Here is a 16,236-nt window from a genome sequence, read left to right as displayed (position 1 = left end):
GTCAGAAGGTTTGTCTGAATATTAATCCAGATCTCTAACCTCAAGTCAGCTGTTTGCCAATATAAACCTTTTGTGTGACCATTTATATAAGAACAGAGTTGGAATAAATGAGCTTTACATTTCCCACTGGCTTTAATACATATGGGCCCTAGATGCATACACTAGGGTCCGCATGAGCTAGCACAGTTGTCTAGTAGCTTGTTCTATCTAGAGAGAAAGGACCTATGAGGAAGGAGGGTGAACCTTGCTTGTTAAAAGTGCAAATCCCATTCAAATAACTCCCCCAAGACATCACAAAGCATCTTCTTGTCAGAGGAAGAATTCTAAAATGGATGGCCCAGGGTAATCTAGTGGTGAAACACCCGAGCTTTGGAGACTGGCTGTTTTCCACTAACCAGGTGTTTAATTTGGGGAGATTATTTGACCTCTCTGTTTCTCACTGTTTTCCAGGAAACAACGAGGATTACAGTAGCATGTACTTCATAGAGTTGTGAATATTAAATAAAATGATGCATGTAAAGCTTCAAACCCAGTGTCAGACACTTTGGAATAACTCAATATATGTCAATGATTATTATAATAATTATGATAATTATTATGGGAGGGACCCAATGTTATTACATTTCTGCTCTCTGTAAAACTCTATGTGAGGAAATATCCTAAAGCAAAGTGTACAAAAATAAATAATACACAACGTTTCACTCTCCCGGGGCCCTGTGCCTGACACGGGAAATTTCCAAGCATGTCATGAAGTCTTAAGTTTTCGAGAAAGGTTGGAGGTCCTGTCAATCAAACAGCAACACGTTCTTCTCTTGCCCTGAAAATCATGTATTTCCAGATGTTTTCAGGTTTTCATTTTTCACCAATCCAAAGGGGATTTCTCAGTTGAGAACATCTAGTGATCTCTCCCTTTATCCCCCTCCTTTTCCCTTTAGAGGCCCTCCTCTTAAGCTTCATTCTTTCCAGTTTCTCTTTCATCCCTTCTCAACCATTTATCCGACTTTAACCCTTTCTTCTCTTTATTCAACTAGAGCACTTCCCCTTTCTTCCATTTTACTCCACACCCTCCTCCCCTTTATCCCATGTCCCCTTCCCCTTTATTCCATGTCGCCCACCCTTCCCCTTTATGCTCCATCACTTCCGCCTCTTTATTCTCCATCACCTCTGCTTTTTATTCCCAATCACCCCCATTTTGTCCCCATTACCTCCATCCCTTTATCTCACATCACCCCCCCTTATCCCACATCACCCTTCCCCTTCATACCCCATCATCTCCTCCTTATTCCCCATAACCCCTCCCCTTTTGTCTTTCTGACCTCCAACACTTTATTACCAATCATCTCTCTTCTTTATTCCCTACCCCCTCTCCTTTATTCTGTGTCACCTCTCTCCTTTATTCCCCATGACCCCTCCCCTTTATTCTACACACCACTGCTTTAGTCCATTCCCCCACATCCCATTATTCCATGTCACCCCCTCTCCTTTATCCCTCTTCCCTATTTCTCTTTCCCCTTCAGCTCTAGTCAGAGCTTCCCAGCTCACCAATCCAATTTTCAAATTAAACGCATACACACACACACACAGTAAGCCATGAATATGCTGCTGTCACAACACAGATGTTTATTAATGATTAAATGCCAGAGAAGTTTTAACAATCACAAATCTTCGAGCTCTGCGGTTGTTACCCATTGTGTGATCAATTTCTATCCCTCAATACAATACATTCTTCATTCTGTGGACCTTAGCAGTTGTTACCCCTCAATATCAGCTATAATTTTGGATGTCATACATAACCCATATCTGCGTGTTACCAGAGCATGTCCCGCAAATTTGTACCGTCCTGCAGAGAGGAGCTACAGAGACGATAGGTAAGAACGTTTGGAATCAGGTGACTTGAACTAGTTGGAACTATGTGTCTCTACCTAACTAGCTGTTTTGCTGACAGCAGGGTGTGAACTCCAGCTGTCTGTAAAACAGATCTAGGTAATAAAATCAAATTTTTCCTCTAAGTTTTGACCCCAGAAGGCTAGTTAGGCTTACATTTGAGGTTTCCCTGTTAGCGTGACCTGAGCAAAACTGCACAGAATTTTGGGGGTGGCTATTTGATGAGCCATTGGTCTAAATAATTTGGGGCGGGCAAAAAATCCTGAGGCGGTGGAGTTGCTGTGGGGACACAGCTATGAGTTGGTGTGACATGGTTTAGCGTTAATTGTTTGTCAGCTGTCAGTCCTGAAATGACGTCCTAGCATGCCTCTTGAGGGCCTTTGCAATTGAGCTCTTGGGAGGAGGGAAGGAAAGTCAGGAAAAACATGCAATTCCCTTTTTTGGGGGGAGGGAAAGCACCTCGAGATTTGTGAGCTTCTCTGGGACTAGGTGTTTACCACAAATGTCACATCAATTAAAGGACAGGCTGTAGTGTGGGAAAGCCAGGATCAGGGGTAAAAGAGAAAGGCAAGGTAGCACCAGGGAGCCTGGGCATGACACAGAAACATCTCTGCTTTTACTAGCTGAAGAGACCAAACTTCCCCGGTGAAGGGGCTGGCAGTGTGTTTGGAATTCTCAGCCTGACCCGAGCATCAGGTGGAAATCCTTCTTACCCTCAGATCTTTACCCTCAACGTTTCTTCAATGTTTCCTGTGACATCCCAGGTCTACCCCCACCCTTTTCCCCTGTCCGGCACCTTATAGAAGGAAAAACATCTAAGGAAAGAAGTAGCCGATGCCAGTTTTGGCCTCCTTCTCCCGGGGCACACGGAGCAATGGGCGGTCTTGCTCCGGAATGGGGGGGTTACCCGCTCCTTCCTCATCGTCATGGGAACGGGCAGTGCCGGGAGGCACAGCTGGCTCCTCAGAGGAACCTGGAAAATAGTAACAGTGTTAACTCCTTAATGTTTCCAGACTTCATACTTTGCACAGCACGCAAGGGACTAAGACCTAATTTTGCACTTCAAATACAATACGAAGCAAGAAGTTAGAGTAGGAAAGATCATCCCTATTTGACATGTTAAGAAAACTGCAGCCTAACAGTGGAACACATATCTTTAAATCTAGGCCCCCTGTAGAAGGTGGTGGGGGTAGGGCTGGGTTAGAGAACAGGAAGAGTGAGACAGATACCCCGTGCTTACAGCAAATGGACAATACCACCGGGCAGGCAGGGAAGAGGGCGGCCCCCTAACAACCACCACCACCCTACAACCAGCCTGACTAATTTTACTAAGCAAATGAGTAACAAAGCTGGAGCCGGAAGCTTACAGCACTTCGTGAAGGGGAGAAAGCAGGTGTCAGTCATCAATGACTCTGGGGAGGATTTGTGGTCCATGACTTGGCCAGGCTGAGACTTGTTTTTAAGGAGGGTGGTATCTACAAGAAATGTAACATCTGCATCTTCTTTGTGGGACTTTATTGCCTTTGGACTCCAAACTTCTCTATAGTCAAGATCATTAGGCATTGGGACAGCCTCCACATTCATGATTTCATCAAGACTGACGGTAAGGTCTGGCTGAGGGTCTGGAATTGTGTTGAGAATGGAGACATCTTCAGGCTCTGGAACCAAATTGGTAACTTCATCCTCTTCAAAAGTGTTGGCTCGGTCTTTCTGAGAACTGGGAATTTCATTGTGAATTTCAGCATCCCCAGGCTCTGGAACCATATTAAATACTGAGCCTTTTTCAAGACGGGGGTTTTCTTTAGAGTCTCGGATTCCACTGACATCAGAGGATTCTTTGTGTCTTGGGATTTCTTCAGTAACTGAAGATTCTTCCTGGTCTTGAATGTCATCAAAATCAGAGACATCTTCAGGGCTGGTTACCACATGGAGAGCTGGGACCTCTTCAGGGTCGGAGCCTTCCTCGGAGCCTGCAATTCCATTGAATTCTGGAGGTTCTTCCTGATCTGGATTTTCTTCAGTATCTGAGGTTTCTTCATCATTTGGGACTCCATCAAGAGCTGGTACCTCTTCAAGATTGGGGTCTTCTTCAGGGTCTGAGAGTCCATTAACCTCTGGGGATTCTTCATGATTTAGGATTTCATGACCCCCAGGGGCTTCCTCAGGGCTTGGCAACATATGAAGAGCTGGGACTTCTTCAAAATCAAGGTCTTCATCAGAACTTGAAATCCCATTGACCTCTGGGGCTTCTTCGTGGCCTGGAATTGCTTCAGCATTTGAGGATACATCATTTGGGATTTCATCAAGAGCCGGAACCTCCTCAAGATTGGGATCTTCTTCAGAATCTGGGTTTTCATCATGTTCTGAAGCATCTGCATGGTCTGAGATTTCATCGGTATCTGAGGCTTCTTCATTGTTCAGGATTACATCGAGATAGGGAATTCCTGCAAGGTCAAGATTTTGGTTGTCTTCAAAATCTGGCCCTTCTTCAAGGTCGTGGTTTGGGTTTTCTCCAGGATTTGGGATTTCTTGCACACCTGGGGCTCCTTCAGGGTCTGGGACCATATCAAAATATGGTATTTCTTCAAAGTCTGGGATTTCAATGAGTTCGGGAATTTCATCATCAGGTTCTAGAATATCTTCAAGGGGAGGAAGATCATCAAAATTCAGGGTATCATCATCGTCATCATCATCGTTGTCGTCGTCGTCATCATCTTCTTCTTCATCAAGCTCTGGTATGCCTTCAAGATGTGGGCCTTGAATCTCAAGATCATTTGGGATCTCAAGACCTTGAATTTCCCCAAAGACTACTCCTTGATGGAGATACTCAAATACTAGCTCTTCATGGCCTGACACATCTTCCTCAGAGGACTCATCTTCCTCAAGGGGCTCATCTTCACCAAGGACCTGGCCTTCAGGAAGGGCCTGACTTTCACCAAGGGACTGACCTTCAGCAAGGGCCTGACCTCCAGCAGGGAACTGACCTTCATCAAAGGGCTTGCTCTGAGCAAGGACAGCAGCCCGGGCTTCAGCAGAAGTTTCCACTGGATCAGAAAGTAAAGCATCCTCTTCCATCTTTATTCGTGCACTCCTGGGTGGAAATGAATTTGAAAAAGCAAGTCAGTTTTCATACTTGGTTTGCCTAACATGACGGTGGTCTTGGATTGAAAGCCCCCATAGGAGATTCTGCTTCAGGCTAAGCTTAAACAAACCAAGAAAACACTCACTGTATCTTCCTCAAATTCCTGCGTCTGATAAAATCCAGGGCTTCAGGACTGGATTTCCACACACGCTTAGCAACCTGCTTCTGAATATGAGGAGGCACCTGAGGGTAAAATGAGCAACGTTAGCCTTTATTACACAACATTTTAAAATTTATACTCCTCTCTATCAGGTACCCAGGACTGAAGATACCATGACCACTGAATGCAGGAGGAATTTCTGGAAGATTTAGTGGCTGCCTGCTTTGGCTACTGTCAGGGATGCATGTATGACCCTCACTTGCCTTGTGAATAGGAGAAAGCTATGAAGGAAGTTTGTCCAAAAGCTCCCTTTACCTGGAAGAGGATATCCCAGTTATCAATCATGGCACGGACCACATTGACAGAAGCAACATAGTGGTCAATCCCCAGTCTTGTTTTCCTGGACTCCCTCTTGGCAAATCTCCCCTTCTTCAGGAGAGCAGATCCAAACACCAGAGCCAAGTTGGTGGAAGTCATACGGTTGCCTGAAACCTACAAAAAGGAAAGCAGAAAGTGATCGACTCTGAGGCAGTAATGGAAATGACACAAATATGAATGTCTCCTTTTGTTCTTGTTGCCTTCTCCTACCGTCTGTCTCTGTGTCTCTCTCATACACTCCCACACATGTCCCCTACTACAGCTCTCATTACCATTCTCCACAGGTTTTTACCAACTGTCCGTCAATGCCAATGGAGTCCTCGCAGTTCTCAGTGATCTTATGCAGGGCCTTCAGCAGACGCTCCAAGGTATCACTGTGGCAGGGTGGCATCAGATAAACCAGCAACTGCAGGGCAGAAAGCTGATCCTGTGGCTTTAGAGCTAGAAGAAGGAAAGCAGTGGATGGCTCAGGGGGCTAGCCTTGACAGCAGCCTGATACCAAAAGACATGTGATTATGCTTGAAAACTGAGGAAGAGCTATGGAGGAAGTACCCAAGCATCTTGTCTTTGCTCATTCCCAAAGCATTTGAGCTCAGGAGCCCTGAAAGCAAGAAGTGCTCCCATCAAAAGCAGATCCCTTCTACAGAACCTAGGTTCCTCTTTGCCCTGGGAGGACACACACAGCTTCAAGAAGCTCTAGAGAAATCTCCCAACAATAGACTTAAAATGGACTATTAAGAGATCTAGGGAAAGCAATCTGGATAGGTGTTTTCATCTTCTGATGTTTACTCTGTTTTAGTTCCCTGGGGTCCTGCAGCCAGACCTCTGTCCCTACCGCCCCCCCATACTATTTCCCCTCCTTGCCTGACAAGGGACAGCACAAGACTCACTTGCTGTCAGGAGGAAGGACATGTACAGATCGTCTGGCAGCAGAGAGTCCTTCATGTCCTGGAAAAACTCCTTGAGGAGTGCAGCCACATCATGCACATTCTGATTGTCATCCAGCACTACATCCAGACCTTGATCAAATTCTTCACGGAGCTAGAAAAAAGGGAGAGAAGACATGGACCCTCTGCCCTGCCCATCACATGCTCCCTCCTGGCATTTCCTTCCATAAGTCTCAAGCTTCAGTGGAGGTGGCTGGCAATATGGCATGACTGAGGGGCTAGAAAGAAGACGTTGATCCCCCCCACCAGGCATGAAACTCCACTCAGATCTATGGGGAAGACACCCCCACCTGTTTTTCCTCACTCAAGGAACATAGGTGTAAACAGAGCCAGTTTACCTGACGCACTCTCTCTGCCGAGTATTCCAGGGTGAAAATTCCCACTGTGCTTAAGCCTGAAAGAAAAGACCAGGAGATGCTAAGTATCTCTGGTCCCCTTCCCCATGGCATTTCCCCTCTCCCCAACTGAATCCCAGCCCCAGCTGGTGGCAGGGGAATGTTCCCACCCTTCACCCTATGTCCTCTTTTCTCTACCCATTTCTAGAACACCATTCTTGCCCTTTAATTGCCTCCTACCTTGATTAGACCATCATTCTCAGCCCCCTTACCATGTTTCTCAATGAAGCTGCAGCAAGCCTCAACAACCTGGGGGATTTGTTTAGCAATCGGATTGAGGCTCATTTTCCTTTTGGATCCCAGAAGTCGCTGGCCAATCGGAAAGGAAATCTTGGAAAGTTGCAGGGTCTGCAGCAGCAGGGCCCCATCCTCCAGTTCAGCCAGGCTGTCCACGGACACTGCACCCTGTGGAGAAACCCAAACTATCTTAAAGGGGGGGAGCAGGAGGGTCACTTTGGACCTTCCTGGGGATTGTGTCACATTCATAACAGGAGACCTTCTCTCCGTGGGAAGCCAATTACACCCCCCCCCACACACACACACACATATTCTCTTCAGCTCTCCCTCCCTCTGAGGTCGCAGGCCTTGACCCTCCCGCCCTGCATCGATGGACACCTCAGGGACGGCCACTGCTTGGAGGGTTCAACTCACTCGACGCCCACGGCGAGTAAACTCCCGGGGCAAGGTGGGCTCATCCCGTCTGCGACTGAAAAAGCGCCTGATGCGGCCAAACATCCTTTGCACCACGTTTCCCCGACGACGTCCCGAGGCCTGACCAGTGGATTCTTCAATCTGCATCGCGGCTGTTAGTTCAAGATGCTTGCGGCGGGTAAGCTCATTCACCAGGACCTCTTCCAGGCGAATGCCAAACGTCTTGAGTGATACGACTGGGGAGCCAGGGAGAGAAAGAATGAGACACGTCAACGCTCCGCAGCGCTTAAATCAGGAGGAAGTGCAGGGGCTGTAGCGCTCCTCTAAGCAACCGCCTGCAGCCAACCCCACCCCTCCAGACCCACAGCGCCCCTCCCTGGGGAGGGAGCCAAAAAGACCCTGCAGTGGTTTGACAGAAGCAGTCAGTTCCACTACCCCGACGGAGCTCGGGATCCCTGCCTTAGGTCCTGCCAGGGGGGTGACAGCCTTGAAGCAATGAGGGCAGTTTCTTCTGGGCGACTGTCTGGGGTGGATCCACGGGGAAGGCTTAGGGAAATCTGCTGGGACCGCCCCGCGTCTGCAGCGAGTGCGCCATTTCCTGAAACATCCCCTATGAGGTTGGGGGGGCGGGGTTGAGTACCCCCAGAAACAATGGGCACCGCCGAGTCTCCAGTAGCCAGGGACACAATGGCGGGGGGTGGGGGGTGGGTAAAGCCCCATTTATTTCCTAAGTACGAGAGCCCCTCACCCCTCTGCTGTCCTCTCAGAATCAGAAACCACTTCTCCAAGGTGTTTGGACGGTCAATAGGTAGAGCTATGGGAAGAGAAAAAGAAAAGACACGCACACTCACACAAATAGGATTTGATAAATGATGAAAACATCGCAATGTATTGATCTGCGGGGGAGGGGGCGGAGCAAACAGCTCCGACCTGCCCGCTGGAAGTGTTTTGCTTTCTCTCAGCCTCAGTTTCCCCGTTTGACAACGGGACCAAGCCCATCTACCACCCCTGAGACTCCAAGAATTTAACCGAATCAGACGATCGGAGGCGCCTCGTGCGCAGCGCGCCCCGTGTCACGCACCAGCAGCAGCTCCGCACAGGGCTTCAGACACACATTGCGGACTCTGGGGCGCCGCGGCCGTGCAACAGGCTAGGGGAGGGGCTCCGCCTGCGTCCCGGCGGCAAGTAGGGGTCGCCAAGTTCCTGTGGGCGCGCTCGCGCCCGGGCTGCCGTCGGCTCCCCGCACCGCAGCCCTGGCAGCGACGACACGCGCCGTCCCGGTTCTCAGACCCCCGCAGCGGGGTCTACTCGTCCCTCGCGTAGCGTCCCCAGGTTACGGCCGCCGCGCGCGCCCGGCGCGCCCCCCGCCCCTCGCACTTTTCTCTGCCACGGGGGCGCCCCTCGGCCCGTGCGCCCCTTCCCGCCTCCCCGGGGCCGCCCAGCCCCCTGCACGCTCGGGCCCCATCCAGGGCTTCGTCCCGCTCGCTCACCCGCAGCCGGCTGAGTGGGGGGGAAGGGGGGGCAGCGATCGCAGCGCACCTCCCGCCGACGCTCCCGCGCCCGCACCGCCCTCCCGCTCTGTGCCCGGATTGGCGCGTGTCTCTCTCGCTGTCTCGCTATCTCCCCGGACTCGCCGTCTCTCGAGCACGCCGTCTCTGTGCGTCCTGGTCCCTTCTCAAAGGGTCCCTCTGCACCTCCTCCTCGCTCTGACTCCTCGCACCGCACCTGGTGCGTCAGTCTTTTCACCTGCCCTCTGTCCACCTGTCTGTCCCTGCCTTCCGCCTGTCTGACCGCCCCCTCAAGCCCCCAGGCTTCCACCCAACTCAACTAATCTTGACCTCTTCCACAATTCAACCAAAACCCTTCAACTCCTGCTTCCTCGGTGGTCCAGGCTCCAGGGGAACCGAGCGGGGCCGACACCAGGCGGGAGCCCCTCCCACCCTCCTGGACCCCAGACTCGGCCCGTGCTGCCCGGGGGTCCGCTCGCTCGAAGGCGGGGACACCACGCTCCGGGGCCGGCTCACCTCGGTCAGGTTTGAATTCAGAGAGGAAATGTCTGGCCACGAGTTCGTGGTAAGCAGTCTCTTGCAGCTTCAGACGCTCCAGCTCCGACAGACTGTGTATTGATATCATTTTCGTCCTGCGGTCCGGATTGTTTCCTGGGGCTCCTCCCAGGACGTTCACTAAAAAAAGGAAGGCGGACAACAACAGCAAAGGGGGCATGATTCTGGGGCACAGTGTCCTTGCTGCCTTCAGAAAAGGAATGCAGCCACCCATTCTGGAATCGGATGATATCAAGGCTGCATCATCCAATTGTCACTGGACCTGGTGGAAGGAGCTATGGGGGGGAGGGTGGTAAAGGGGGAGGGAAAACTGGGAGGCGGCTTCACCCTCAAGCATAGCTGCCTCTGGTTGCTTATTTGAAGAAAAAAAAACCAACTTAAAAAAAAAAATCATCCCTGAACCGATAGTCCAGAAAAGAGAAAACCTAATTAGGCAGAAGAAGAAGAAAAAGGAGGAGGAGGAGGAGGAGGAGGAGGAGGAGGAGGAGAAGAAGAAAAGAAAGACAGAAAGAAAAAGAAAGTAAAGAAAAAAGAAAGAAGGAGGAAAAAAGAGATTAAAAAGAAAACCAACCAACCTTATTCACAATTGTAAAATGTACATTGAGACAAGTATAAGGTAATATTTTCCCTCAATTAATTAGAAAATTGATAGAGTTCATTTAATGGTGATACTCTGTGCTGTCCAGGCTGGATGAAATGGGCACATTCATTTAGGTTAAGAGCACTGAAAATGTGTACAACTCTTCCAGAAGGCAAACGGGGCACATAAGTATGGAGCCAAAAATCATCCCCAGGCCCTTTGACCTAGTAATTCCCCTTCTAGGAATCTGTCCTAATGAAATCTACCTTCGGACAGGCAAAAACATATGTACATGAGCCATAACAGGAAAAAATTTAGGGGAAAAAAGCTAGCCCAGTAATGAGACTAGTTATACAAATTATGGAAGGACCACAGTCTGGAAAATTATGAAATCATTAAAGTGATATTTACAAAGAGCTTTTAAACAGCAAATACAAAATATAGGATTGTGTTAATTATGATTACAACCATGTGAAGGAAAATCTGCATAAAAATAAAAGACTGAAAGAAATGCACCCCAATATGAACAGCATCTTTATTAAGTGGTAGGATTTTGTTTGCCTTTGCTTTTTCTCTATTTACTAAAAATTGTGAGACTTGATTATGTTTTTCATGAAAACACCATCAGTTTGTATCAAAAGAAACAAACATCATTTCCTGGCCATTTCTAGTGAGTCTCCTCCCAACACAGAACTGGTGATCAGAGTGAAGTTTGTCTTAGTGTTCTGGCAAACCTGTTTTCCATGTCCCTTCTCCATGGCTCCCAGTATCCCATACTGCTGCTCCCAGGCTGCATAGGATCCCCCAGTGGGGATCTCTCTGGACCCCACACAGCATTCTTCCCCGCACATCCTGGCCTCATTTGTTCTTTCATTCATTCATTTATTTAAAAAATTCTGTATTAATTACTCACTTTGTGCCAGGCACTAAAGATTCAACTATGGGCAAATGAAACTACTCCTTTCATAAAGGATTTAACAGTGCAGTGAAGGAGATACACAGGTTGGTAACAATTTACAAAACCTTGTGAGAAGTCAATGGCCAAGATATAAACAAAGTACTGTGAGAGCAGAAAGGAGGAAACATCTAAGTCTGCCTGGAGATGGGGGGGGGCGTCCAGAAAGAGAACATCTTGTGCAAAGGCAAAGAGATGGGAGAGAGGTTGTCATATTCCTAAAGCTGTAGAAAGGGGATGTTAGGAGATAAATCTGCATAAGCAGGCATGAACTGAGGAATGGCCCTGTAAGCCATATTATGGAACTGGACTTTCTCCTGAAGGCAGTAGGGAACTACTGCAGGGTTTTAAGTGGAGAGGGACAGAGTCAGAGCTGCAGTTGGAAAAATCACAGGGAGCAGTGAAAAGCCTGGTCTGAGTAGAGAGTCTGAAGTAGGTAGATCAGCCAAGAGGCAAAGAGATGCTGATACAAGCCAGTGTCACTGGGCTGGGTCTGGGGTAGGATTCTATGGGTAGAATTGACAGAGCTTAGGGGAATTGTAATAAGAAGGATAGAATTTAGGACAGCTCCAAAGGTTATAGTTTGGGTGAGTGTGTGGATTCTGGCTCTTGATAGAGAAGATAATTTGGGACATAGGGAACCCCTTTTGACAATAAGGGAAGGGGTCACATGCCATGTCTTGGAGCTCCCCTTTGCCATGGAGTTTTACGGTAATATTCTATATATTATAGTTGAGTAGGCGGCTTAAATCCCAAAGATCAGGTAATGTGGCTTTGACAGAGGAAAAGCAGGTAGGCGTTTATCATTCAACAATCTATACAAATGAGCTCTGTCCAGAACAAGCACACAAACAAACCCACAAACCCACCAAAATCCCACCCTTGTTTTGTTTCCAAAATTCTCTTTTGCCCACTTTCCTTAATAGCCAAAGTCACGCTTATCAAAAATAAGTTCTTACCAGATAACTGAAGTGCAGTATGAGAAAAGGCGAGGAGTCTTTCTATGGCTTTTGAACTGAGCTAGGAGGAAAAATCCTTAGCATGGATTTTTTAAATCTCCTTCAACTCCAAAGCACCATTCCCTGGACCCAAACTGAATGCCTAAGCCCAACCACCAAACTTTGTCCACAAGATGATCATTTTAACCAAAGACGTATGCACAGCACCCACCTCAGTCCCAGACTAAGTCCCTAGCGATCCCCCATTCACAATAGCTGGTCCAGACCCTATTAGCCAAGGGTCTCATCCTGACACATACAGCCTAGCTCTGCTTAAATTTTTTTGAGGTTACTCCCCCTCTCCCTTTCCCCAATTCAGGCATATTTGTACCTGCTTTGAAGTTGCGGCTATTTCTTCTTGCCAAGGCTTACCAGATCTGGTCATCTGAAGAGTATAGCTGGTTCTTTTACCCAGAAACCAAGATGAAAATCTATCCCTCTCCCCCCCCCCCCAAATAAGGTAAGAACAAATAAGAAAATCTCAAAACAACACCAGCCAAAAAAGAGAGAGACAGAGAGAAAAGCCTTTGAGAGATGAGTCAGCCTAGATGCTTACAATTATGAAGGAAATCAAAGGCCTTAGAATAAACCGTTTGTCATTGCCTCCTGCTCAAAGATACAGGGCTAAACTTAAGAGCAATCATATGCTGCTATTCTGCCAGCAAAACTGACACTGTCTTGCTTGCTTTCAACCCTCTCAAGCCACCAGAAGAATACAGGACAGAAGTAGAGTTAGGAAGGCCAGTCTGCCCAGACAGGAAGCAGATGGGGGGGGGGGCAAGTAAGCAGGTTTCAACACCAAAAGAGACACAGAAACAGGTTCTTGAGATTTGAATACTTGTCCTCAGGCTTGGTTTTCCAAGCTGAGTACAAAAGGAGGCTCCTCACAGGGAACAAGGTGCCAAGAGACCTCTCCTGCTCCAAAGTGTCTTCCTCTTCCCCTTTCAGCATGCCTTAGGGCTGGCCTGAAGTGACCATGGCATCAAAAAATATACAAGACAGAAGAGGAAAGCAAGGCCTCTCAGTTTCAGCCTAGAATTCAAGACATTTGCAAAAACAAAGTCTTTAGACATATATCTGCAGGGGCCGCTGGAGTCTGAACTAAACAGAATGCAGTTCAAAGCCAAGCTTTACAATATCTTGGCTGTGTGACCTTAGGAAAATCAGTTGAATTCTCTGAGCTTCAGTGACTTCCTATATAAAATGGGAAAATGATGCAGTACCCATTTCAGCAGTTGTGTGAGAATAAATGAATAATGCATGCGTGATATTTAGCATTGGTTTTTAATAAAAACGTTGATCTTGAAGGTTCTTTGCAAAGGAGTTTACGAGAAAATATCAGGTTTCAAAAGTAATTACATAAAATTAGAATTTGTATCAATGCATACAAAGTCTTACTCTGTTCAAGCTCTACTAAATTTGAATTAAATTAAAACAGGTAAAGAGATCTTGGGAGACTGTTGGGAATAGGTCTTTCTTCTTCTGTCTCCAACAGCCTCAGGGTCAAGTTTAAAAAAAGTCATCTTACAAAATAGGAAAACTAACTGCATAGATCAATTTTTTAAATGCTATTATTCAGGTTAGCAAAATGCCTATATGTCTCAAAATTTCTTTTTCTTTCAAACCATCCAGTTTTACACTGACACTGGCAATAGAAAGCATAATTAATTGTATGTAGATCAGTAGAGGGGCTAGGATATTAGCAGATGCTGAAACAGAGAATTTGAACAAAGACCAGAGGGAGACCCAGAGCAAGTCTCCAGAAATACAAAAGGGGGAAACACATTTGGGTATCATCAGGCCTGTTCCTCACATCCTGCCGAAATGCATGGCACAGATGGAGAAACAAATTAACGTCAGAAAGGTCACCCTCTTCGACATTGTGAGGACAGGAATGCTTTCAGCTAGGCATAAATCCACAGCCCTCACAATCTGGAGGACTAATTTACTCCACTGTCCCCATCAAATAGTTAGGGATGGCATAGCACTCACTAGTAAACACCTATGAGAAAAAAAAGCAGGGGACTTCACGGATGCCATCATTTGAATTCCTATAACCTAGGCACTTTATGGCACCATCAGAATTTTGCTCCAAGCTTTTGATGGCGCTTCAGAGTTTGAGAAATTGATAGTGCATGAGCGTGAGTGCCCCACAGGCATTGTGTCTATGTTATTCAAATGTCTACAGGCAGTGACAATAGATAAAGACATCCCTGTTAATGTATCACAATATGGGAAAGAGATACAGGTCTCCAGATAAAAATATTTGAGCACCAGTTTGGTCTGCTGGCACATTACCTCATTCATCTCTGAGTGTTAATGAGTTAGCCTTTAAGTTGTTATCCCATAACCTCCATTTTGGCAAAGGCTGCAGTCGTGATGAACAAAATGGCTCATTTTATCCTACGCTGTGATGGTGCCCCCAAGATAATTAAATTTGGGAGCAGTGCTCTTCTATACGCGGAGTCAGCTCATCATGCCATAGCCGAAGCTCATAAACTGGAGGTAGTACTGTTAAAGTATATTGAGGAAACTTCTGGCTTTTCTGACACACATTCTTGAATGTTTCAGGAATTGCTTAGTATATTAGAATGGATCACAGAGAGAAAGGACCTTAGCCATCACCTAGTCCAAAGCTTCCATTCTACAGTTTAGAAAACTGAGGCTCAGATAGAGAGATGCAAGTTTGCCAAAGGCCACACAGCAATTTGACAGCAGAATCTAGACAAGAACCCAGTTCTTCTCAGTCCTGGGGCTCTTTCCACTGCTGCATCCACCTTTACTCTTAATAGCTGCAAAACAATGCACAGCTAATTAATGAAATCAAAAGAATGGACATATAATCAAAGTGTGAGTCAATAAGCCAGGGGAGGTCATATCTGAAGGCAGACAACCACCACAAATTACAATCTCTGTAAAATAAGTATGGTAGTCACTGTATAGAATGTGGGATGCCCTTTTTAAATTTTATTGACTGAAGAAACAACTCAAGCCCAGGACGGTGAGAGGCAATCTTTATGCTGTAAACATCCCAAAGGATAGTGTAAACAAGGTGATGTGACATCAAATACAACGAGATATAGATATTCCCACTATTATCTGCAGGATGTGTCAGAGTGCGTAATAGCGCTGGCATCACAAGCTGTGTTGCTGTTTTTCCCCCTCTTTTGGTTGCTGCTTTTATTATGTTGTGGCAGAAAAACTAAAAAAATAAGATGTTCCATCAATAGGAGGTACATTTTTTTAAATGTCTAACTTGTCTTGTGCTTTTCATTTTCTTCAAAGCTTTCAAAATGTCCATTATCTCTAGGCCCTAGCACACAGTAGGTGTTCAATAAGTATTTGTTGGGTGAATCATAGGATTATAAATTTCGAGGGTTTTGAGAGAACATAAAGGTCTTGTAATTAAAACAGAAACAGCTCTTCGTGATTCATGGATAAATGAATCATGCCATTTTATTCTCATAACAACCCCTGGGAAGGAGGGAGGTGGGTATTATGTTTCCCCATTTTACAGATAACAACAAACTAGGACTCTGAGGAGGTTGTGACTTACCTGAGGTTACACGAAAACACCATGGAGGAATATGATCTGGGAACCAGCTGTCCCTACCTATCCTCAGGCCAGGCTTTCCTTTCCCACTAAACCATGGTATTTTTTGGTGTTCAGCTGCTGCCTGAGACTGGGACAGTCTGAACTGAGACTGAATTCTTTCCTAAGAAGGTGGCTGGATTTCTGAGGTCTCATTTATACACACTTTTCTTGGGAAATGGTAATAAAGGTAGATTAGATAGATCAATTAATCAATTGATAGATACGACAGGTAAATACGATGATGATGATGATGATGATGATGATGATGAAAGAAAGAGACAGAGAGAGTGACAGTGACAGAGAGAGACAGAGAGAGAAGGCTCAGGAAAGGACTATTAAAAAAGATAGAGAACAGGTGGGTAGAGGGAAAAGGCACCAAAACCCCTATGTATTCCTCCCACCGCATCCCTCATCCTAGTCTACCCCCAAGCTGACAGCATGCCATCCTGAAAAGGTCCTGAGATATGGACCGGAACTTGGGTTCAAATCCCAGCCTTGCCACATGTAAGTTCACACACTCACCAACCAAGTGACCTGTAGCAAATTAT

General features: G+C 46.7%; 1 protein-coding gene across 2 annotated transcripts; it reads right to left on the bottom strand.

Annotated features, from left to right (window-relative positions):
- Window positions 1-1,648: 1,648 nt before the first annotated feature.
- ARHGAP36 (Rho GTPase activating protein 36) lies at window positions 1,649-9,774 on the bottom strand. Of its 2 annotated transcripts, none has more exons than XM_042974491.1 (11): window positions 9,522-9,774; window positions 8,246-8,311; window positions 7,498-7,733; window positions 7,059-7,251; window positions 6,790-6,845; window positions 6,395-6,545; window positions 5,797-5,945; window positions 5,442-5,618; window positions 5,112-5,209; window positions 4,869-4,975; window positions 1,649-2,857 (listed from the first exon to the last, which is right to left on the bottom strand). In XM_042974491.1, exons 1-11 carry the CDS (start codon window positions 9,772-9,774, stop codon window positions 2,700-2,702), a joined length of 1,644 nt encoding a protein of 547 aa, XP_042830425.1. In that variant the 3' UTR covers window positions 1,649-2,699. The 2 variants fall into 2 exon arrangements, with proteins under 2 accessions (XP_042830425.1, XP_042830426.1); XM_042974492.1 differs by lacking the exon at window positions 9,522-9,774 and adding an exon at window positions 8,579-8,658.
- Window positions 9,775-16,236: the final 6,462 nt, after the last annotated feature.

The sequence above is a fragment of the Panthera tigris genome, chromosome X (genome assembly GCF_018350195.1).
Source record: "Panthera tigris isolate Pti1 chromosome X, P.tigris_Pti1_mat1.1, whole genome shotgun sequence".
NCBI lineage: Eukaryota > Metazoa > Chordata > Mammalia > Carnivora > Felidae > Panthera > Panthera tigris.
The sequence above is the reverse complement of the archived record's forward strand: the minus strand, read 5'-3'. Positions and strand labels throughout refer to the sequence as shown.